The sequence below is a fragment of the Danio rerio genome, chromosome 12 (assembly GCF_049306965.1).
Source record: "Danio rerio strain Tuebingen ecotype United States chromosome 12, GRCz12tu, whole genome shotgun sequence".
NCBI lineage: Eukaryota > Metazoa > Chordata > Actinopteri > Cypriniformes > Danionidae > Danio > Danio rerio.
In genome coordinates this window covers 37,658,689-37,684,391 of record NC_133187.1, presented here as the reverse complement: position 1 = coordinate 37,684,391, position 25,703 = coordinate 37,658,689, and the positions used below count along the sequence as shown (strand labels likewise).

The window sequence follows — 25,703 nt, the reverse complement described above, 5'->3', positions numbered from 1 at the left end:
CTATCCTTTTTAGGGACTCAACATTAGTATAATACAACAGCAAAAAGATTAAAATTTTTTTAATGTTTTTGTTGCAAAAAACCACATCAACATTGGCTCATTCTGAAAACGTAGCCTTATATACATTTCTGGAGATTGCAAATTATGTAGCCACAGCTACGTATGGCTGCATTTCAGCTTTAAAATGGACGCTGTTACCAGTTTGTCCAGTAGCTCGATATGTACGTTGGCGGACTTGAGACTTGAATTCATTCATTTTCTTTTTGTCCTACTCCCTTTATTAATCCGGGGTCACCACAGCTGAATGAACCGCCATTCCAGAAAGCCTGTAAGACAAAAACAAAAGCTAAAAAATAAAATAAACAAGTAAATAACAGGGTGAGAATGTGGTGAAATCTGAAAACGTGGTAAAAATCGGGGCTTTTCTTTTTCTGGATTGCTTTTTAAAATTTGGTTTGGATTAGGGAAGTGGATTGGTGGGTTAATCAGTGCTTTTTAAAACACTATTGGTTGGATTTAGGGAAGAGAGAGGGTGGAGGCATCAGTCAATAGGTCTGTCAGTAAATCAGTTATTCAACAGCGGCCTCTGGTGGATTTACTTGAGAATAGCAAGCACGAATAGCGATCGTGAGAGAAATCTAAGATCTGAAAAAGCATACACAGCGCCCTCTAGTGGGTTCGCAAAACAAAAACTGCAAAAAAGGTATCTCGTGGGATGTATTTTGCTGTTTCTCGAGAAATGTATAATTGGGGTACGAGATCAGAATGAGCCTGGTTTGACTAACATTCTTGTGGACAGTTACCAAAAACTAAAACAAAGCACACAGTAGATATATCCAGTTATCTCATATAAATGTATGAAATATTTATAGCAGAGACATGTCTCAAATGATAACATCAGAACACCGACTACAGTAAGACAGGTCTGTGAGCCTGCTGCAGAAGAATAACAATTCAATCCAAGCAAAGTGAGAATTTTGGCTTCCCCTCTGAATAACTGATCTGCAAGACCTGAACTCAGGCAGCGTCTCTAATTCCTCTAAAGCCTGAATTGGTCTTCCTGCTGTTGCTGTGGTTATAGATGGCCACAGTGTGATTACGCATTGAGAACTGAAAGCTTAAGTGTGCTCACACTGAGCCATGGATGCTGAAGCGAGGTTGCTATGGAGACAGGAAGGCTACATACGTTTCATTAATTTCAATGCATATCAAATGCTGTGGGCTCTGAAGGTCAGGGCTCAGTTATCCATAAATAGCAGGTTCTCTTATGCCGGGTTTGGGTTTGGACTAGCAACAGTAAAAAAAACATGTCGAATTTTCCAGTCTGGATGATCAGAACGGTAGCTTTATATAACTACTCCACTACACGTGGCAGAAAACAGTGTAATTTAAAGCAGAGAGGACTAGGCAAACTGCTGCTCATTCTCATTAACCAAAATAATTTGTATTACGACTTGAAATATTGATTATGAAATATATTACATATATTTCTTTTTTTAAATATAACACACAAAATGCTTGCTTATTTCCTAGTTTCCTAGTTTTGTTGCAGAAAAACTGTGGTCCCAGATTTATTTGTTTTTATTATTATTTATTTTATTAGTTTTTTGGACAGAATTAGCCCTCCAGAAATATTCTCCCCCCTGTAAAATTTCCCCATTTTCAATTTAAACTAAATTCCGCTCAGCAATTTATTTTGTTTATGATTTACTTAAGACTTGTAGATATGTAAATAGTTAGATTATGCTCTTCAAATCAATAGTAGAAATAATTATTTAACTCTGGTTAACACTAGGTTTACATAAACCCTTACCTAAACCTAACTAATAGGGTTTTCAAAAGCAAATGTAAACTGCTAAAAATGCACTGCGAAAACTGAGAAAATGCACTGCAACCACATAGTTTTACCTCGCTAGCACATTTTTTAATCTCTTTTTTGGAACTGTGTTTCACCTGACTCGAACCCAAGCACTCTGCGTCACAATTACAGTACTTTACCATGTGCACTACTGAGCACACTGACCATTGCAGAAAAGTTGTCTATGTAGAGATAGAGAGATGAGTCAAATGCTTTCAATTACAAATCATAGAGATCAAGTTGTTTTGTGGTATTTTTTTTGTGTGCAAAGAATTCCATGAAAATATTAGTTTATTTCTCGATAATATGTCCGTAAATATAATTAGCGTGAAAAGTAACAGAAGCTGAAATTTCAGCTTGCTAACCAGAAAACAAACATAAATGCTAGTAACTTGATGCATCTGTGTAAACACTCAAAAAGACATTTGCTGTCTGTTCAATCTACTTATTTAAAATGAGTTGAAACAACTTTTTTTGAACCACTTAATTGTTTTATGTTCAATTTACTTAAATTTGTTACTATTTAACTAAATTAAATTGTAAGTAATAATTAACTAAATTCCTTCATGTGTTCTTGTGTAGAACCCAGCACGAAAAGGTTTCAAACATGGTGGCAAACATTTATTATTAAGATGTCAGCATTTTAAAACATCTTATCAAAATGATAACAAACATTTAATGAACGTTACAAGCATATTAGCAATTTGCAGCATGACTCATAATAAACAAACCTTTCTTAATGCTTTAATTATTTTAATATGTTTATAAGTACAGTAAGTGTACAAACTAAGATTTTACTACAGTTTTACTACAAATGCCTCTTTTTAAAGTAATGGTTAGTATTTATAATTTGACATGTAATTGTACAGCACTTGAGCAGCACAGCTAACCGTTTTAATGTTTAATGGTTGAAGATTTCCTCAAGGAGTGTTGTGTATGTGTGCCTGCTTTATTTACTTCCTGTGCACCAGTTTGAGATGAATCTAAATAATTTGTGCTTTCAATGATCAGAGATGCAGACTTTTTTTTCTTTTCGAGAGTCGCCATGGAGACTAGATTTTGTGACACAGCATGTTATTACTGTAATGTTCAAAACAGCCAGTAAACAGCAGCCCTTACTGGGCCTGAAAATGTCATTAGCATTTAAAATTAAGCACCAAGCAGAGACACCCATAAAGAAACGTAATGATGAGTGGCTTTATAAGTTGAATTTGTCTTTTTTTTTAAGCAATAAAAGTATATTATAGGGACCTAAAATGGTGGCATGGTGATCTACCATTTAACATTTAGTCATTTAGACACTTTTGTCTCTAAAGCTGCTTACAATTGACGAGGCATTCAGCAATTCAATAAGACGAGGCAATACAAGCAAGAAGTGCTAATTATAAAAAGCAACATGTTTGTGCTCAGAGACTTAATTGTTTTTTATTGAGAGAGAGAGAGAGAGAGAGAGTGTGTTACTGCAGGTGGTTTGTCAAGCCCACTTACCTGTGTAACTTAGCTCATTCTGAAATGGTCGGTTGGTGGATTTACGCAAGAAAAGCAGGCTTGTATGGCACTCACAAAAAAATGTTGAGTACACGAGAAAAATTAAATAAGTATTATGTTTTGTTTGTTTGTTTACTCAACTTTAGCCATTCGAGGGGGTATTCCAGAAAGCTGGGTTAACTTATCATCTGCTAAACCCTGAACTCTCATTTGAATAACCCGAAACCTGCTTACCGCGAGTATGTTGGTTCCAAAACAGCTGATAAGAGTTAGTTAAATCAACCTCCTGAAGATAAGCGGGGGTTAATGCGCATGCACGGCGCATACCTGAAGGCATTTTCAATAGATCACCTAATTCATGAGTCACCATAGAAAGTCATGGTGAGAAAAAAGGGCAACGCACTTTACAGAGGCAGACTTGGAGGTTTTAGTCACATATTATACATCTGCATCATTGAAGGAAAGAAATATAAAATACGATATAGATAAGAAAAGAAAAAATAAATAATAAGAAAATGTGTTAGTTCAATAAATTACAGATGCCACTCTCCCTTTTATTGTAATGAAAAATTAAACTTCTCTTTAACATCCTTTTTGAGTATGTTATGTTACCATTCATGAATTAAATTTTCTTGCCATTAATTTCTTAAGGCCACAATACAAATGTGTATTGACTAGTATAGCTATAAGGCTTATAGAAATTTTAATCCTTCTGGAGCTAGAAGAACTCTGTCCAAAAATAGTGAAAAGTGTGTGTGTGTGTGTGTGTGTGTGTGTGTGTGTGTGTGTGTGTGTGTGTGTGTGTGTGTGTGTGTGTGTGTGTGTGTGTGTGTGTGTGTGTGTGTGTGTGTGTGTGTGTGTATGTGTGTGTGTGTGTGTTTGAGTGTGTGTGTGTGTGTGTATGTGTGTGTGTGTGTATGTGTGTGTTTGACTGTGTTTGTGTCTGTGTGCGTGTATAGATGTATACATATGAACGACGTCCTACATCTTAAAATATGGATGTATTTTCCTACAAAAGACAAAGCTGCCACTTCATATTATATCATATATAAGTTACAGAAAGTGTGAGTGCTGCAGATTAAGAAAGATAGAAAAACACACAATCTCTATGTGAGATTCAAACTCGCTCCGCTGTGTGCTCCGTTGTTCTTTAATGATGCATGTCCACTACGCTATTGCTGCACTCTAAACAAATCTGTGTAATGATACGCAGTGGTTTACGACCAAGGAACTGTATAAAAGTGTATAAAAGTGTTCAGTGGCAGGCACACTGTAAAGATGGTCATACTCGCTATTGCCACATTGTACAGTTACATAAAATGCCCTGACGCGAATACAAAGAGCTGCACTGAATGTTTTGTATGGTAAGTGCAGACCCGCGGTTTGTCACGTTTGATTTCAAAAGGTTTGTAAATTACATTAACGATTCTTTTGAAAAACGACAACGCTCATTCAAATATGTATTTGTTTATGAAAAGAACTGTGCACTTATAACCCTCTCACAACGAAAAAACTTGTATCTGTGCTTTTACATCCAAAAATATTCTCATTAAATGAGCACACAATGCTCAGTAAACTCTTTGAAACAGACAAACTCTAGTACATCTTACTCCATGAAGATAACCTGCTCCAGAGCAGGTTATCTTCAAAGAGTAGGTTGCTATGGCTACTTAACATAGCCCAGAACTTACCTCCGATTTTGGAACCAAAGCTGAGGTTATCCACTTACTTACTGTCACACACACCCGGGTATGTCACATAACCTGCTTTCTGGAATACACCCCAGGTCTGAAGTTCTGCAAAAAAAAAAAAAATGTTAAGTTAAGTAATCTTAAGTTTTTTTACAGAGTAGTTCACCTCTCCGGAAAACCAATAATTTTATGTTAACCTAACTAAATGTTTTTTGTATTACTGGCAAATAGTTTTAGGTCAGTGCAGCTGATGTTTTCAAATGTTGAGTGAACAAGAAAAGGTGAAAGGAAATGAAGATTATGTTTTTTTGCACTGGCTTAACATTTTTTACAGTCTGGTTTTATCTTTGTTACTGTTTATTTTTTTAATTGTTGTGATAATATGCCTTATATTAAAAATCTGCATTTTTAATGGGGAATAAAATGCAGATTTTTAATATTAGGCATATTATAAACAAAAAGTATTATTTTGAAATCAGTGTAAAACTCATTGATTTATTTAATTTTTCGCCTGATTGTCAGTTTTTATTTTAGTACTTTTTATGTACTACTTAAACATATTTTTTAAATTTTATTTTTAATATTTTCATTTTTTCATTGTCATTTTGGTTTAGTTTAAATATTTTTTGTGTTATTTTGTATATTTTCCATATTTCTATATTTATGTTTATTTAATTTTTTCAAGTGAAATAGTATTTTTATTATTATTTTATTAAAATAATATTATTTATAATTAACACTGTAGGAACACTATTGTAGATAAATAAATAAAAATTCATTCATTCATTTTCTTGTCGGCTTAGTCCCTTTATTAATCTGGGGTTGCCACAGCGGAATGAACCGCCAACTTATCCAGCACGTTTTTACGCAGCAGATACCCTTCCAGCGACAACCCATCTCTGGGAAACATCCACACACACACACATACACATGCACACACACTCATACAGTACAGACAATTTAGCCCACCCAATTCAGCTGTACTGCATGTCATTGGACTGTGGGGGGAAACCGGAGCACCCGGAGGAAACCCACGCGAATGCAGGGAGAACATGCAAACTCCACACAGAAACGCCAACTGAGCCGTGGTATGAACCAGCGACTCAGCGACCTTCTTGCTGTGAGATGACAGCACTAGCTACTGCGCCACTGCTTCGCCCATTAAAAATTCAATACAATGTTAAATAGATAATAATAATAATTTACACTTTTAATAAAAACTGACAGTATCTCAATGATACTAACAGTGTATCTTATATTACCTCTACCAAAGACCCTTTTCAAAAATGGCCACTGAGTAAAATGTGTGGCTTTTTAAAGGACAGATTTAGACCATGTCTCGCCCTGTTTGGAGGCCGTTGTTTACTGCTGTCTCCTGGGTGCTGTGTTTTTCATGCACTCAGGCATTATTTTGGGTCAGTCTGACAGAGCGAGCAGCTCTTTGGCCATATGTACATTATGTCTATGTCCATTTCAGTTTGTCTGCTATGGGCCGAAATCCAGCTCCACCTCTTCACCCCTCCACCCGTCCCTCCATTCGCCTTCTGTTCCTGCATTCTGTCTCTTCATCAATATTAGGCTTCAGCTTATTAGATGAAACGCTCGATCGTGTTTAAACAGACTGTCTCTCTCTTTTCTCTAAGCGTGTTTGGCTTTCGGCCTCTAGTTTCGCTCATTTTTGTCTGCTTTCATGCTGACTGTGCAGAGCTGCTGGAGATGGAGTAAGAGTTACTGAATAATGCCAGCACTTTAAAAATACCTGAGTGTCAGGGTAAGGATAAGTGTGTCGTGCAGAGCTCTCTCAGCATGATGTGTACTCGTTTTGCAGCAATTCCCATTGTTTTGCTACTGCATTGGATGCCTTCCAATAGACAATAAACAATAGAGCATTACGTAGGTTTGAATTCCAAGAAATGCATTAAAAAAACGAAACAAGCGAAAGTATAGTTTTATCGCAGTGTGCTTTGCTGTGAAGAAAAACATCTGCTAAATATATGTTTGGTAAATGTAAATGAATGTAGTGTAATTAGCTAAAATGTCTTTACCTTGCTTGCTGTGTGCATAAACAAGCTTGTGGTGTAATTAGTGTAGTTCGGTTCATTGACAAATGACTCATGTGAGCCTGTGGTTTTAATCAATTACTCTTAATGAAGCACTTATATGCGTGAATCAGATGATTTCTTGGGCAATGACACTTAATATTAATTTAGTGTTGTGCATAAGTATAACTGGGTGTCAAATCATTGCCAAAAGAGTTTGTTGTACAGTTTTTAGGTATAATATATTTGATTATATAATAAAAGAACACATTCAATTTCTTACTGACTTACTGTATCGTTTGAGTAGTTTAATAGGATACTAAGTTGTATTTTTGTGGTTCTAGTAATATAAGAACTTGTCACCTCGGAGCAAGAAAGTCGCTGGTTCGAGTCCCGGCTGGGCCAGGAGGCGTTTCTGTGTGGAGTATGCATGTTCTCCTTGTGTTTGCGCGGTCCAGTTTCCCCCACAATCCAAAGACATGTCCTATAGGTGAATTGAATAAACTGAATTGGCCGTAGTGTATGTGTGGGAATGAGTGTGTATGGATGTCTTCCAGTACTGGGTTGCAGCTTGGAAGATGTGTAAAACAAATGCTGCAATAGTTGGTGGTTCATTCCACTGTGGTGACCTCTGAAATAGAGACTAAAGCAGAGGAAAATGAAAGAATGAATGGAAAGTATTTTTTTTTTTTTACATTAAACTATAATAAAAAAAATAAACATGTTATAGTAGTAATTGATGTTATAGTAGTAATTGAGTTGATCATACCATAAGCATTTTAGCAAAAACACAATCGAATATGAATATAAAAATTTAAATTCACATTGTAAAATAATAGTTTAAAATACAGTTTGAAAATAAGTTGTGTAATTTATTTCAGCTGAAGACAGCAGATCCAACCCCTCAGTCAATCGGGAGATTACAATATTACTATGGTATAAATAAAGCACAACGTACAAAAGAGAGAAATCGAAAGTCATTCACCCGTTTAATAATGATTTGATCAGCTTTAGTTTAGAATTAAACTGTTTATTCTTTGGGCTTGTTATGTCTCTGTTAGGTCTCTTAGGTCTCTGTATCCATCTTGTGGATAAACATTGTCAACTGTCTTTGCTCAAAGACAGGCTAATGGCCACCGACGCACTGTCTCTCAGAAAGTATACATTTTAAAATAGGCATTAGCCTTATAAATAAACAGCATATTTGCAATCTAAACAACCACTTTCTTGCCTAAAAAGCCTCAAAAGTACATTATGTTGTCCAACGGCAGCAATATTTGTCAAACTGTAGAGTGTCCTCTGCTTGATGCAGGTGGAGTAATACACAAGGGTGAAGGGTTAAGTGGCTGGACGAGTGCTGTTATTTGAAGAATATTGCATGGTTATCAGCCAATCAGATTCAACAACCAGACAGAATCGTTGTATAAAGTTATATATTAACTAATATTATTAATATTATTTATTAAAAAAAATATATACTGAAATATGTTATATTGTAATACATATATATAATACAATTATATCCAAATCTAAACTATAATCTTATGCAAATTTGTTTTGACAAAATTGTACAAATTTGTATTTGTAAGATCTGATTATGTTCCTGGTTATGTTAAAGGGTAAACTTTCACACAACGTTTTTAAAATGATAAATTGTTATACAGTACGATTCACAGCAATAAGTGTGTATGGATGTTTCCAAGTACTGGATTGAGCTGGAAGGGCATTTGCTGTGTAAAACATATGCTGGATAAGTTGGCGGTTCATTCCGCTGTGGCGACCCCGGATTACTAAAGGGACTAAGCCAAAAGAAAATGAATGAATGAAAAATTCACAGCAGGAACAAAAATAAAGAGGTACAAAGACGCAACCTTGTGAAACAGTTATTTTCAGCCTCAGGCTTTGCCTCCTTATTTTAATCAGCCAAGTCAAATGTGGATGTTGAATTATTAGAACTGCTTTAGTTCAGTTCACGCTCTCTGGTTTTGGCAAACAGACCTGTCAATCAGATCAAAATCTGTATGTCTGTTTGCGTTTGTGTGTGCAGAAATGACCAGAGGCCTATTAATGCTGTTCTGACAGTTTTAGTTCATATGGAGGTGCATGACCTGTGTGAACACCAGCCTGTGCTGTTCAAGTCACCTGTCAGTCATCTCCATGGAAACGAGCGCCTCCTCTATCCAGGCTCATGATTGGTTATGACAGGTTGGGCTAAGTTTATGTTAATGGATGTGTCTGAATTGCTGTTGTTTTTGACTGATTTGAATGAGCGCTTCTGCTTGAGCTCTTTTGTCTAGCTCTAGTGGCTTCCCACCGGGATCAGGGTACACGTTTCTCCAGCTCTCGTGGCTCTGCTCCCACCATCCCTCATCATTTAGTCATTAGAGCTGCTTCTGCTTTCTGCCTGAAAACGGGTACCAACCCCACATCTACTGCGAGGAGAGAGAGCAGGCAAACAACTGTGTGTTTTTCATTTCTAACAATGGAAGTCTGTTCTTTCTGAAAACATTGTTTCTGGTTTTTTTGCAGCCTCTATCACATTCATTTACTCTGTTAGCGTTGAAATGAAATGCCTGGAGAATGCCAGATAAATCTCAGATTGTTGTCTGTCTCTCTTGTATTTTTCTATTAAGAGTCCACAGTAGTTTCTCTGTTTTTAGGTCTCTTTGGGATGCTGGGAATAAGAGTTTTGCAGAATTTAAGAAATGCTCTCTTTTTTATATATATATATAAGTGTAAATTGAATCATATCCAACAGGACTGACTTGAATTTTGATAGAGATGAAGGCAGGGCTGAGGGGAAAAAACTTGATCTTCTTTAAGGTTTGAGCTCCATTTTGAAGCGTTTACTGGGAAATGAACTGTCAGTCTATCAGTCATCCATCTATTTTCTAACTGCTTATCCTTTGTAAAGTTGCAGGGATGTAAAAGCCTATTGTGCATACTGTAAAAAAATATTTTAGTCTGCTTTACTTAAAAAGTGAGTGAAGCTGTTGCCTTAAAATAATGAAATAAATTATGTGCATAATTATAAAAAAATAAGTTAGGTCAACTTGTTCCAAGTTACAATGGATTTACTCTAGTGCTGCATTATATATTTATTGTTTCAGCATTAATATCACAACTCAATCATTTACATCAGTCACATCGCAGGATATGCAATGTTGATTTTGAATTGTAATGGATTGTTTGCATCTGTTTTTTGATGCTTGTGATTGTATAATGGTTTTAAAACATTTAGGTATAAGAAATTGTCCCATTTGTGACCGTAACTATGATTAATTTTGTTGACATTTTTCTTTTTATCATTCAGTTACTGTACTTGAATACTGTTAGACTCAGGAAACGATAACACACTTTTTCAACTGTATCTTTTTCTTGATTGTGTTTATAGATTGTTATGGGTAAAAATACTCACAACACATGCAAATACTGAAATGCACTACAAATAGCACAGACCACAACAAAAATGTGTCGTGGGAACCCAAAAATTGTATAGATTGTTTATTAGATTTCATGAAGATGTTCTCCCACTGCAGAATCATCCCAATTTATAACATTATAAATGCTTTCCAAATAGACATATGAAGTCATATGGTTTTCCCAGAGATGGGTTGCGGCTGGAAGGGCATCCGCTGCGTAAAAACATGCTGGATAAGTTGGCGATTCATTACGCTGTGGCGACCCCGGATTAATAAAGGGACTAAGCCGACAAGAAAATTAATGAATGAAGTCATATGGTAAAATGATAAAGTTCGATAAACAATGTTATGACAGCTGTTTTAACAATAAGGTAGGATTAATTGCCTCTTGTTACGGTTATAGTTTGACAATGAGCAGGAAATGTTCATGGACCAATGGCATCACCACATTGAAATGGTCTATAGTGAGTTAAGATCCGTCTGATAGGTGCATCGTGTGTTAGCTGATGCGGGACCAGCCGTGGTCAATCGTATGCATGTTATCCTCTCGAAATTAGTTTACAAAATAAACCACACATTGATTACATAGTTTAAAAAATGTCATTTTAAAAAAGTTCTGAAGCAGTTTTTTTAAATGCATATACCAATATCAAATGTATTTAAATGAATGTACTGTCGACGTTGCCTTTGTTACTCATTGTACAAATAGTCAGTTATCAGCAAACGGTGACTGTATTTCTATGGTCCTTGACTCATTTGTCCTGCATTTTTCTGTCATAGTTACTAATTGCCTTCGAAGAAAAACTTACTAGCTTTGGGGTGAAAAATAGGCTGCAAGGTTATGTTTAAAAGCTCGTGATTGCAGCTCATTCAGATGTTTTTGTTTCTTTTTCTCTCAAGGCTCTTTGTAAGGTAAAACAGAGAATTGTGTGTTAGTTCCAGAAAACACTTTAGACTGAGGTTTGATTGAGCTAAATTAATCCTTATAGACCACATTTTTTGAAAGCACCTGAAACTGAAAGCCTTGTAATGGCTGGGTGAAATTGGAGTGAGTCACTGCGACAGTCACATATTGACAAGGCGGTCTGGTATTTGAGCTCACAGGATCTAGAGAATGTGTTAAGATGAGAATAGATGACTACATGGTCATCATTTCAGAAGTGGCATAGTGTTGCAAGACTCATGTCACTATTCTAATGTGAACCATGAATTAGACTATAAACACTGAAAACTATAAGATATTAAATAATAATTTGGTCAAAACAATTGTAGAGAGGTTTAATTTTAGACATCATTATTTATAATTAAGTTTTCTTCATATGTGAGGGCAATTCATGGTGCTCACTTTGGATTAGTTTGTATTGCATTCTGCACTTGGTTGATTTATGCACTTAGTCGTTATGTAACCAGTTATTATTTATTTAGATAAAACAAAACAGTCAAATCTGTCAAATGTAGTTAATTCAAAATTTACTTAAAGTCAGTTCAACTCATTTGAAAAGAGTTTTGAACTCAGTGTTGAAGGAGTTCATTAATCACCTCATTACTTCAACTTAAATGAAGTTCACAGTACTCATAAAGATTAGTTTTTTTAACTCAAATGATTTGTTGCAATCTGTTTCCTCAAACGGTTTGAGTTGCCTTAACTTATTAGGTTTTACAGTACTCAGTTGGTTTGAGTTCTCTTCATTTATTGGGTTTTACTGTGCTCAAATTGCTACAATTTCTCAAATGTATTAAGTTCACAATACTCATTAGAATTAGTTTTTGAAACTAAATGGATTGTTGCAATCGGTTTCCTCAAACGGTTTGAGTTACCTTAACTTTTTGGGTTTTACAGTGTAGTACTTTACTCTTCTGTGTTTCCTCTAGTTTATTGTTTGCACAGTTGCCTTAGTAAGCATGGGCATGTTTGCATGAACTTAATGCTAACGCTTTTTTATTATTTTATTTTCTTTTATTTCTTTCTGCCTGTATTTGCAATAACATTTAATTTACCATTTATTTGATACTTCAATTCAATTCAATTCAGCTTTGTTTGTATAGCGCTTTTACAATGTAGATTGTGTCAAAGCAGCTTCACATAAATGGTCATAGTAACTGGAACAGTGTGGTTCAGGTTTTAGTGTTTAAGTGATACTTAGCAATGGTTCTGTGAGATACTTGAACTCTTTTATATACATTTCACGTTTCAAAATGGCATTTTCAGTATAATTACTCCAGTCTTTGGTGTTACATATCAATGTTGAAGACAATAATTTTTTGTGGAAACCTTAATGGCGTTTTTTTCATGATTTTATTAGATGAACCGAATGTTTAAACTTTAGTTTATTTGTAGAAATATGTAACATATGAAGAAGCCCAACTGCTAATTGATGCTAATTCATTTAAATTATCATTGTGTTACTGTTTATAGACGCATCTTCACTATAATGAATTTTAAAAAAGGAGTTCATTATGTAGTCCTAGAGCCAATTAATCAAGGAATCAGATAATAGCTAAAAATATTTTGTTAATGTGTGTTGATCTGTAGTCTTATTTTAGTTTTATTGCCCTTTGTTTTGCAATATTTGTTCTCATTAAGAGTGGAAGGCTCTTGGGTCTTCTCAATGTCTTCATCAAGAAAAGACTCAATAAAATTGATCTTGCATTGAAGATTATGGCGATGTATGTATAGGCTTGGCTTTAGTTTTATTGGAAAACAGCTCTTGTAGGCATCCATAGAGGTTAGGGTTGTGCGATACAGAAGAATAATGCAGTATATGTTAGCATGCTACATAATAAAATATTTATTAATCAATTAATTTAACTTAATACAAATTTAAGTGGATTGAACATAAAACAATTAAGTTGTTCCAAAAAAATATTTTTTTGAGTGAATGTTTCATTTTTTTTATGGAAAATGAAGCATCACTACCACATTTGAAAGTGAGCAGTCATGTTTTACTGTTCCAAACAAATCAGACATTTTAACCATTGTATTCATCATTCATTTCCTTCGGCTGAGTCTCTTTATTCATAATCGGTCGCCACAGCGGAACGAACCTTATCCAGCATATGTTTTAGAAAGTGGATGCCCTTCCAGCTGCAACCCAGTATTGGAAAACATCCATATCCTCTCACATGCACACACATAAACTACGGCCAATTTAGTTTATTCAATTCATCTATAGCGCATGTCTTTGGGCTGTGGGGGAAACCAGAGCACCCGAAGGAAACCCACACGATCACAGGGAGAACATGCAAACTCCACACAGTGGGAGCGGACCCAGTGGGGCTCGAACAAGCAACCTTCTTGCTGTGAGGCGACAGTGTTAACCACTGAGCCACCGTGTTTTAACCATGGTAACAAACAAAAATAAATCAAATATATCTCACCCTATTTTGATAATATAGGCTACTGCACAGCCCAAATAGCAGTTCTTACTATTTGAGATGTTCATTAATGGTTGTGTGATAGAATCCATTTCCCCTAGGAACAGCAGAATCACAGTATATTTTCTTTCAATCAGCCTTTTTTAATGAAGGGTTCTTGAACAGGTCTTTGTCGCTTCCCCTCTGTGTCTCATCACTGCATCCGATCTGATTGATGAATACTAATTTTCAGCCTTTGCACACCATGACTCGTTCTTCAAAGTAACCGGATATGCTTATTCTGAGTTATAAAGTAGACCTTTCTGAAATGCATTCCCAGCTACCTGCTTTGCCCAGTGAAACAGATGCAACCCGATGGTTATTTATTAAAGTGGTAGTGGTTTAGCCACATCTTTCTGCTGGTTTGAACTGAATGATTTACGTCTGATTGTAATGCAGCTGCAGTGAGCAGTTCAGCACCCAGAAAACCTCTCGACACCAGAGGGGATGAAATATAGATGAATGCATTTCACAATATATTGCTTATGAAATGTGTTAGATTGATACATAGACAGATGGATGGATTGATACATAGACAGATAGAGGGATGGATGGATGGATGGATGGATGGATGGATGGATGGATGGATGAATGGATGAATGGATGGGTGGACGGAAATGCATTTCACAATGTATTGCTTTTGAAATGTGATAGATAGATAGATAGATAGATAGATAGATAGATAGATAGATAGATAGATAGATAGATAGATAGATAGATAGATAGATAGATAGATAGATAGATAGATAGATAGATAGATAGATAGATAGATAGATAGATAGATAGATGGATAAATGGATGGATGGATGGATGGATGGATGGATGGATGGATGGATGGATGGATGGATGGATGGATGGATGGATGGATGGATAGAACGATAGATAGATAGATAGATAGATAGATAGATAGATAGATAGATAGATAGATAGATAGATAGATAGATAGATAGATAGATAGATAGATAGATAGATAGATAGATGGATGGATGGAAAGAATGATAAATAGATAGATAGATAGATAGATAGATAGATAGATAGATAGATAGATAGATAGATAGATAGATAGATAGATAGATAGATAGATGGATGGATGGATGGATGGATGGATGGATGGATGGATGGATGGATGGATGGATGGATGGATGGATGGATGGATGGATGGATGGAAAGAATGATAGATAGATAGATAGATAGATAGATAGATAGATAGATAGATAGATAGATAGATAGATAGATAGATAGATAGATAGATAGATAGATAGATAGATAGATAGATAGATAGATAGATAGGTAGGTAGGTGGGTGGGTGGGTGGGTGGGTGGATGGATGGATGGATGGATGGATGGATGGATGGATGGATGGATGGATGGATGGACGGACGGATGAATGGATGGATGGAGCCTTGGTTTTATGGATTGAGGGAATGTGCTGGAACATGGTCTGTTTTTCAGCCAGTTTTTACACGTTTCATCCATTCCAGTTTCCACGGCAACTACTGGAGCTGAGTTTGGAGTAAAAATAAGACCCTGTAAGTCTATTAAATAAATAAAGCTTGCAAATATGGCATCTCTGACAATAATAGTCACTCTTGATCTTGTTATTTTGTTGTGCACGATGATGAATTAGCTCACGTGTGCCTTGTATTATTGATAATTATGCTGTTTATTACTTCATGTGTTTGCCCTGAAACTTCTTTAATAATAAATGCACCCCTGGCCTGCATCTTAGATCTATATTAGATCTGACAGTTAAAAAGAGAGAGAAGAAAGCTGAGAGTTATCTTCGTTCAGCCTCTGTTGGCCTTCATTGCAGCTGCATTTTAGAATCTGTTCTTACTTTCTAGGTTTAGTTTAATTAAAATTTGGCGTTTCTGTGTGGAGTTTGCATGTTCTCCCCGTGTTCTTGTGGGTTTCTTCTGTGTGCTCCGGTTTTCACCACCCTGTCCAAAGACATGTGCTATAAATCAGGCTGAAATAGTTTACGGTTCATTCCACCATGGCGACCTCTGATAAATAAGGCACTAACCCGAAGGAAAATGAATGAATGAATGAATGGTTAATTTGACCACATACAAAACCTTGTGTGCACTAAATAATACAACTGTATCGTAATAGTGACACTGACAATAGAGTAAGGATCCTTATGCAGGTCTTTATTGAACAGGATGGTCAAGCAAGCATACAGGAACAAACAGATGTGTATGGGCAATCCAGAGTCATAGTCAAAATAGCAGGCAAGTGGTTAAAAGGCATGCAGCATACAGAAATAATCAAACAAAACAAAGCAAGGTATAACACGGAAATCAAAGCAAGGGGAACCACATAATAATGTTAGCTTTACATGATTCGAGACTCAGCAACAGTGTGTATCTGTGCTGTTTTATTTACCTTATTCTATAATGCGGAAGTGCGCCTGTTTGCGCAATTGTTTTAGAACTTCCGATTCAGTCGCCTATAAGAGAAATGACCAGGAATAATAAACGGCAGAAAATGGTCAAACTACTTGCTCTAAAAACAAATGTTTGCATGACTATATAGACCAAGTAGAATAATATAATAAGGAAATATCAGTTTGCAACATCAAACAGCGAAACGAGCCACTTTTAATGTCTAAATATTAATGGAAGTGAATGAAACCGGAAGTCTCAAGCCAAAAAGATTTAAATGGCTGCGCCTGCTCGTCGACGAAGAATAAGGTGAATAGTCCATAAATAAGTCAGTGAGCAGCTTTAGCTGTGAGTGTCTAATCAGTGGAGACTTGGAGCAGGTGTGTGTGTGTGTTGCATGACTGAATATGTAGTCCATAAAATAGCGAATTTGTAGTTTGTGTGAATGTGATGGTTTACCTATGGTGGTTCGACTGCTGGTGATCATGACACCAACCAAGACCCCTGAACTAACAAGTGTCAGTCTGCTTGTAAACAAACTCTGGTGCAATTTGACTAAAATATGAATGCAAGTGCAACACACGGCAAAGACATCTTAATGAACCAAATGCAGGACATGATGTCACAAGATGTGACTGTAAAAAAGACAGAATGCTCAAATCAACCAGTAGACTTTAATAAAAGCATTAGAAAAGTGTGTCCTTTCAGTACATTTTTGTGTGTGATGAGTTGCTGATGATTTTCTGAGTTTATCTTGAGTTTTTATAAATAATATAAAGACATCAAATCATGAGATTCAGTAGTAAAAATAAACTGACAACTAACTAAATAACTTCAGCATGGTGAAGATTTCAAAACCGCAAGATGAAAACAGCAAAACAAAAATTAAAAAGCCCCAAATTATCAAATTTCTCATGCTATTTGTGTATATTATGAATTGTGTTTTGAATTGACAAAGATTTGTGTATTTATGAATTGTGTTTGTAATGTACGAAATGGATTTTGTTAATGTGAATTGTTGCGAATGTATGAATTATATTTTGTAAATGTATTATTTTTGAGACTGATCTGGCTGCATAGAAAGTTAAACAAATCTATTAAAATGAAAAAAATTCTATTATATTAATCACATATTTTTCTTTGTAAATTTGATTTTAAATCATGAGCAGTTACAGCTTCTTAAAACACACTTACATATTTATGAGTTTAAACCTAAATTAATAAGTTTTCTTAAAAAAATAAATAAATAAATATATATATATATATAAACAAATTTTAAAGGTACTCATATATCATTGGGAGAGCACTATGGTTTTCTAGGAACACAAATGATCTGAATGTCATATTTGAAGTTTTGTGACGTTTAGCTAGTTTAGGTGTCTGATGCTTTGCCTATCCTGCAGATGGCGCTCCTCTGAGTGATCTGTCCTGGTCGTCCTCTCTTGCTGTGGTGGCTGTGTCTTTCTCTGGACTCTTTACCTTCATCTTCCTCATGCTGGCTTGTCTGTGCTGTAAAAGAGGCAACATTGGCTTTAAGGTGAGACCGTCTTTCTCTTCAACCTACTTTTAAAACAATATCTCTTAAAATATAACAGACTGACATGATTTTTATGGCCCAATCACTGAATAAAGCTAACAAAAAGTCTCTGAAACAACACAATGTGAGTCTCAGGCCCTTCATATAGATTTAATTATTTCAAATGCAGTTTTAAAGATTGTAAAATATTTTTATGTGACACACACACACACACACACACACACACACACACACACACACACACACACACACACACACAACACACACACATAAAAAAATGCAGGTAACACTTTACAATAACAGTACATGAATAATGATGTATTAATATGTAAACTAAACATTACTTTATTATGAATTAATGATGAGTTAAGGTATGCACTAATCATGAATTAACTTTAACTACAACATGAGTCACATGAGTTCATGTGTAAATAACGACTACCTTAATTACTTGTTAGTACATGTTGTTAATTAATGTATTAATTAACATTTAAGTTTAGGCTAAATGTAACCAACATGAACTCATGAGCTGTTAATGTATAGTTATGTCTTGACTTTACTTGGAGGGGCACATCACTATTAACTCATCCTTAACTACTTATGAACTCCTTTTCATGTTGATGTTGACAGAACACTTTTCTATTGTTATTCAGTGTAAACTCACTAGTTGGACGTGCATGAGGAGTTCATGAGGAGTTAAGAATCGGTTAATGATGATGTGCCCCTCCAAGTAAAGTCACAACATAATTATACATTAACATATCATGAGTTCATCATGGTTAAATTAAGCATAAACTAATGTGGTAATTAATACATTAATTAACAAACAATCATGAACTAACAAGTAATTAAGGTAGCCATTATTCACACATTAACTCATTCATGATTAGTGCATACCTTAACTCATCATTAATTCATAATAAAGTAATGTTTAGTTTACATATTAATACATCATTATTCATGTACTGTTATTGTAAAGTGTTACCCAAATGCAATTACAGAAAAGATTTCAAGTCAAAAGTCCAAATTTAAACCCCTAGAAGAAAAAGTATTCAATGTGTAAATATAAAAAGCTTCCCTCTGTAGTAAAAGTCTATCTAGGTCACTGCCCCTTCTCAGTATTTTAACTTGTTCAATGTCTTGATAGCATAATAACGACAAAGTATGTTTCAATTCAGTAAAGTGAACAGCAATGAGATTGCGTTGGTTATTTAGTCTAATATTATTTCTATGTACAGCAATACACATTTTTTACACCACTTTGATTTACTAATGTAAGCTAAACCGCAAGAACATTTGATCAAATATATCACATTTTTTGTATTGCAAGAATGAATGTCTTTGATCTTGAACTGCTTACCTCAATGTGGATGACTAAAGAACTGACATTTAGTTGTGATGTTACACAGTGCGCATTGGCCACATCTCTAATTTCCATCAGGAACTGCAAAAGGATGGTTAGAAAGTTCAGACCCTTGATCCGCTCTCACTAACATTTATTGCAAGTTTGAGGCTTGTATAAAAACAATTTGTGGTGGATCTTTACAATAATGTCTCCTAACAGCATCTGAGTTTAAAATATGCCAATGTTTTTGTACTATATTGGCAACGTCATTACTTAGAGCCGAATTCTGTATACAGTAATACAGGAGATCCTTGTATTTATGGTTTAGGTCATTTTTGGACCAAGGATTTTTCTCAGTGTTTTTAAAACGATCCGCAGCTGCTTTAATCCATTTTTTGACATAACCTCTCTCATTAAACTGCTGACAGTTTCTTACACTCTCAGAAAAAACAGTACAATGCTGTACCAAAGAAGGTACAAAGCCTTGTCACTGGGGCAGTACCTTTTTATGGGACAGAATTGTACCTTAAGACAAAGAAACAAATTTGTACCATTGCAGTTTGTATCTTTAAGGCCATGATTTGTACCATAGGAAACCAAAATGTACCTTTGTTTTTTAAAACCTGCAGATATAATATTGTAGCTTCATCAACGGTACAAATCTGATTGATGAAGGTACCACTAAAGTGAAAATACATTTTGAACCTTAACGGTGTCAAATGTGTTCCTTCAAGAACTATTTAAAGGCATTTTGCTATATCTAAAATGAGTTCATTTATTTTCAGTAAAAATAAAACATCAAATATTTTCTAAACAATGTTTTTTTTTTAAGTTTCTTTGTGTGGAAATGCACCTTTTCCATTTACAATAAAGAATAAAAAACACTTTAACATCAATCAAAAGATCTATTTTTTGCTAAACATTTCACAACTCTTTTCACAATATTGTTATAAAAACACAGAATTACATTCTCTTATGTACAATATGGAAACTTTTTTCTCCACTGTTCACACAATACCTTAGTAATCACTTAAAAGTTCATTTAATGTACTTAATTTTAAAATAGAAATAGAATTATGCAAAAGTATTGTAATGAGATATGCACAATGTTTGATTAGCTTTACAATAATAAAATGTCTACATTAACACTTTGCATATGCAGAACTTTTGCCAGCTCACGTGCGTAGTGGAAAGTAAACGCCAAAACGTGCAGATATCAATAATGAAAATGTATCAATCAGAAAATTCTTACAAATGTTTATTAAAAATGCCTTAAATGTTTAGTTTACAATACCTGTAGTTTTGTTTTACCAGTTGTTTTGTATCATAGAATTTAATAATTAATGTTTATAAGTTTCTTTAAACATGCATTTAAAGAATGATTCATGTTTTATGGTGGAAATCATTCAGAAAATCACTTTGCCTTTCCTGCAATATTTATTTTCATATATATTGCAATAAAGGAGTTGTCCAACACTTATGTACCTTTTTCATGAGAACAATTGTGTAGCTTCGTTTCAATTGTACCAATAAAAGGTACAGAACAGTATCGTAAGAGATCTTTTCTGTACCATAAGGTACAACTTTTACAAAGGTACAAAACTCTTCCTAAAGGAACATTATTTGTACCACCGTGTACTTTTTTTCTGAAAGTGTATATTGTTTATTGTATGTTTCAGTAGAAGTACAAATCCTATGGATTCTCTTAAACTGACTAATAGGCAAACTTTTCTTTAAATTGGTGGATTGAAAACTTTGACCATGAGAACTTATATTTTTGACGGTGGGCTTTCTGTACACTGTCTCCAAATTATTGTCATCTTTTATTATAAGTTAGTCTAGAAAACTCACTTGTGAAGAAGGTTACTCAATAGTAAATTTAAGATGATCGCTATTATGGTTTAAAACACACACCATTTAGAATTCTACAAATAGATTACGTTAAGGTGTGAACAATGATAAAATTAGAGCATAGTACTCTTACTTGTAAACAAAAGATTAATATTAAAAAGAAATATAACAAGAAACAACAGTGTTACAACAAAGTGTACTATTTATTTTAACATGTATTGTAACTGTGAAGCTTATGGCATTTTTTGTATTTTATATAATGCACTAGTATCCTCATATTGCTGTTTATGAAAGCAGAATTCACATTAATAATGTGACAAGACCTGGAGGCAAAGATTTGTGATACTTAAGAAACACTAATAAAAAGGCATGAAATATTGATTTGCACAGAGTGAAATGAGATTAAACAAGAAATCAGATTTAAATGCCATGAAACCTCACTTATATAATTTAGCAGTTATTTAAATAAAAAAGGGGGTGGCACAGTGGCTAGCACTGTGGCCTCACTGCAAGAAGGTTGCTGGTTCGAGTCTCGGCTAAGTCAATTGGCATTTCTGTGTGGAGTTTGCGAGTTCTCCTCATGTGTTGGCGTGGGTTTCCTCCGGTTGCTCCGGTTTCCCCCACAGTCAAACACATGCGCTATAGGTAAATTGAATAAACTAAATTGTCCGTAGTGTTTGTGTGTTCTCAAGTAGAATTGCCAATGACCAATCACAGTGTTAACACTAATATAAATCTCAAATTTAATCTGTTCAGATTTTATCACTATTTGTCACTGAAAGCTTTTTAACAGGAAAATTATAATCAAACTTGCCAGTCCGTTCTGCAATATATTAACATAAAGCATCTCTCCATTGCAACTTCTTGGCCTGTTGCCGTCCTGCAGTTATGAATGAAGTCAGTAAGTAAGCAGCGTTCATGAGTCACTTCTGAGTCTGTTTCAGATCCTCAGGAATGCTTTGATCAACTGCTTGAAGAGTAGCACAACACATGCATTCTGTTCAGCTGCATGTCCTCGCGGCCTTTCGAGGTTACAGAGTCCAAGAGTTTCACAGAAAAGCAATTTCTGCAGTGCAAACCACTTAGTCCTGTCTCATAAGGTTAAAGGAACCGAGGCAGAGCGAGCGCAGGGACACAATAGCTTCCCAATAGACGTGTTTTTGTGGTGAGCAGAAGCCTTCAAACAGCGTATGGCCATAGATCTCACTGTGCATTTTTCAGCAGCACCTTTAAAGTGGGTCAAGGCACTGGAGAAATGAGACCCGTGTGAGAGAGAAGGAAAGCGCTTTCATGCTTCTGAGCACCTGGTCTGCAGTAAAGGCCAAATATTTGTAATTACGATCCCTCGGTGGAACCACAGCAGTTTAACATCAACTGCTAAAGCTGCTCTGCGCGTCTGTCATCCAGTGCATTTTATCTCTATTTAACACTTTTTTGTTTTGTTTTTGTACACAAGTTGGGAGACTGACAGGCCTGGGGGTAATTGATTTGTTCCCCTTTAGCATTCTCGAGGCTTCAGACACACACTTATACAATCCCTGAGCACTGCAGAAAAGTGTCTGTGTGTTATTTTGAGCTGAGTGTAAAATGTGGAGCTTACATAAAGTGCAGAAAGTGTGTTTTATTGTAATATGTTGGTCAATGATCAACACTTATTGAGTGTTGGAGTTACTAACTTAAACAAAAACCAACATAGTGTCATTTTTAAAAAGTAGCCCTATATACATTTCTCATGAATTATGTAGCCAGACGTATGTATGGCTGCATTTCGTATTTAAAACGAACTCTACGGGGCTGTATGACGTATGATCTTCCTTTTTCGCGAAAGCAGCTGACCGCTTACCTCCATATGGGCGGCTTTCCCATTGTTACCAGTTTGTCCAATGTAGGGATGCTCAAAATAACCGATTAACTGTTAACCAAAATGGTGCGTTTGTAACAGAGAATGGTATCAGTAAATGGTTAAAAAATATTATTTTATATATTTTTTAAGTGGTGACGCGGTGGCACAGTAGGTAGTGCTGTTACCGAGAGCAAAGTGCACAATTTCATTTCGATAATAATCTTTGACCTCCATAGTAGTGAAAAAAATACATTCTTAAAATTATTTTGCTACTTCTTCAGACTACTCATTTAAAATGAGTTGAAACCACACAATTTTTGAGATTTTTTTAAGGACAACTTGATTGTTTTATGTTTTAATTAAAATTTGTTTTATTTAATTATAAGTTATAATATTTTGTTTAAATAAATGTATACAATATTTTAATTAAAATACACTTAAAGCAAACATATTTTATTCAACTAAGTCTAGAGTAGATTTAGTCTAATAAAATCTTATGAAATTTAGTTGACTAAAACTAAAATGATTCAGACGACTAAAATATGACTAAAATGAAAATAGAATTTATTTAAACTGCTAATTTAAAATTGAACAACACAATTCTTAAGGCTTTTTTAAGGAAAACTTGATTGTTCAGTCCACCATAGTTAATTTCATTGATGAAAAATTGCTTGTCAGTATTGTCGTAACAAACAAGTTTCTACTAACAAAAACTACAAGAAAAATAAATAAAACTAAATAAGTGATGTTGACGACAACTATAATAAAAACATACTGACATTTTCAATGAATAATAAAAACGAGACAAGATTGTGATTGGTTGATGTATTTTGGTAATTATGCAATCAGAATTAATCTTTCATTTTAACTAATCTTAATCTAATAATTAATGATCCCGTAGACACAACTTTACATATTACTTATGATATAAATCAACAATGCATATCTAGTTATTGGTCTTCAATAGGAAAGGTATATTCCATATTTTAAGTAGTTTTATTTAATTTTAAGTCAGTTTAATAATTTTCAGTTTTTAATAATTTTAATATTATTTTAATAATTTTAAGTTATTTTTAAGATAAAGTATACAACATTTTTATTACATTACACTTAAAGCAAGTATATTTTAGTCAACTAAATAAAGAGTAGATTTAGTCGACTAAAATCTTATGAGATTTAGTTGACTAAAATGAGACTAAAACTAAAATGGAATTTATTTAAGTTACTTATTTAAAATTAGTTGAAACAACACAATTTTTAAGGCTTTTTTAAGGACAACTTGATTGTTTTTTGTTCAATCCACCAGTGTTAATTTTGTTGATGAAAATTTTTCATCATCATTTTCATGACGAACAAGTTTCTACCAACAAAAACTAAATAAAAATTAAGTGATGATGACGAAAACTCCAATCAATATCCAATCATTAATCTTTAATTTCAATTTATTCTTAATCTCATAAATAATGTTCTTGCCGACACATAATTTTACATATTACTTATGATATAAATCAACAATGCATATCTAGTTTATAGTCTTCAATAGAAAAGCTATATTCCATATTTTAGTTATACAGTTTTATTTAATTTTAAGTTCAAATATTTTGTCTAAATAAATTTATACAATATTTTAATTAAATTACACTCAAAGTAAATATATAAAGTGCAAAAATAATAAAATATATATGTATAAATATATCTAGAGTAGATTTAGTCGACTTAAATTGAATGAAATTTATTTGACTAATACTAAACTAAATCTAAAATGGAATTTATTTACACAACTTATTTAAAACTAGTTGAAACAACATAATTCTGAAGGCTTTTTAAGGAAAACGTCATTGTTTTTTGTTCAATCTACTTAAATTTGTAAAAAAAACAACGACAAGAACAACAAACAAGTTAACTTGTTTTATTTACAGTGTACTATTGAAGTCAGTGGCCAACATTCTTTAGAACATCTTTTTCATGCATGTGTGTTCATAATAAAGAAGCTCACACATCACAATATCCCTTTAACATGCATTTGTATGTGCGTGCAGTTATACATGTGATCACACTCACTTGTGCCGATGGCTGAAGCAAAGGCCTGTCATGCACATGTGAGAAAGAATGAGCGCGAGGAAGGAAGGATGAAGAAAAAAAGAGTGATGTCATAAGCACAGAATGTGAAAGCCTTTCCCTGTTAGACTTTCTTTCTTTTTTCAGCCTCACATTTATGTGGAAGCGTCTCCACTATTCTTAATCACTGGTCGTCCACACTCTCATGGGAAGAACACAGGAACTGCCCCTCCCTGCTTTCTCTCTCCTTCTCAAGTGCAGGATCTATTTGCTTTTTTGATTTGTACGTTTTCGGGAGAGATATGATGATGTATTTTGGAGAGCGGTTACGAAGTGCCATGGGCCAGTTCCTGATGGTTTTGTGTCCGGTGCGGGATCCGTCTTGGGTCATGAGGGCTCCTTACAGGTGCTCTATGAAGAGCCCAGTGGTGCAGGTTCATGGGCGAAAGGCAAGAGTTAAAGATTCTGCACAACCTGTTAGATCTAATGCATTAAAAAGCAGGTAAGATCCAATATTGATAAAGTATTTGCACTTACAAAATGGGAAAGCTGATTTAAAGATAATAGACTCACACTTTATTTTGATGGTCCGTTTGTTGCATTTAAGTTACATTGCATCTACATGCCAGCTTATTCTCATTAGATTATGAGTAGACTGTAGGTTAGGGTTAGAGTTAGTTTACATGTACTTGCAAAGTTTCTTATAGTCACTTAAATGTCTGTTTAGCAGCAGTATCATCAGATATTAATCAGACAGTCTACTAATACTTA

General features: G+C 34.5%; 1 protein-coding gene across 3 annotated transcripts in view; it reads left to right on the top strand.

The window, feature by feature from the left end:
* The window catches only part of aatkb (apoptosis-associated tyrosine kinase b), an 88,838-nt gene that overhangs the window by 31,556 nt on the left and 31,579 nt on the right, over nucleotides 1-25,703 (top strand). For 2 of the 3 annotated variants that reach the window (XM_005156387.6, XM_073918709.1), the window contains exon 1: nucleotides 25,119-25,434. Coding sequence is in view for 1 of the 3 variants with exons in the window: in XM_678332.11 (XP_683424.7) it covers nucleotides 17,702-17,835 (134 nt within the window). In the remaining 2 variants the exon portion in view is untranslated. Of the gene's footprint in view, nucleotides 1-17,701; nucleotides 17,836-25,118; nucleotides 25,435-25,703 lie in introns of those variants that run through there. The other variant, XM_678332.11, reaches the window with a different exon arrangement.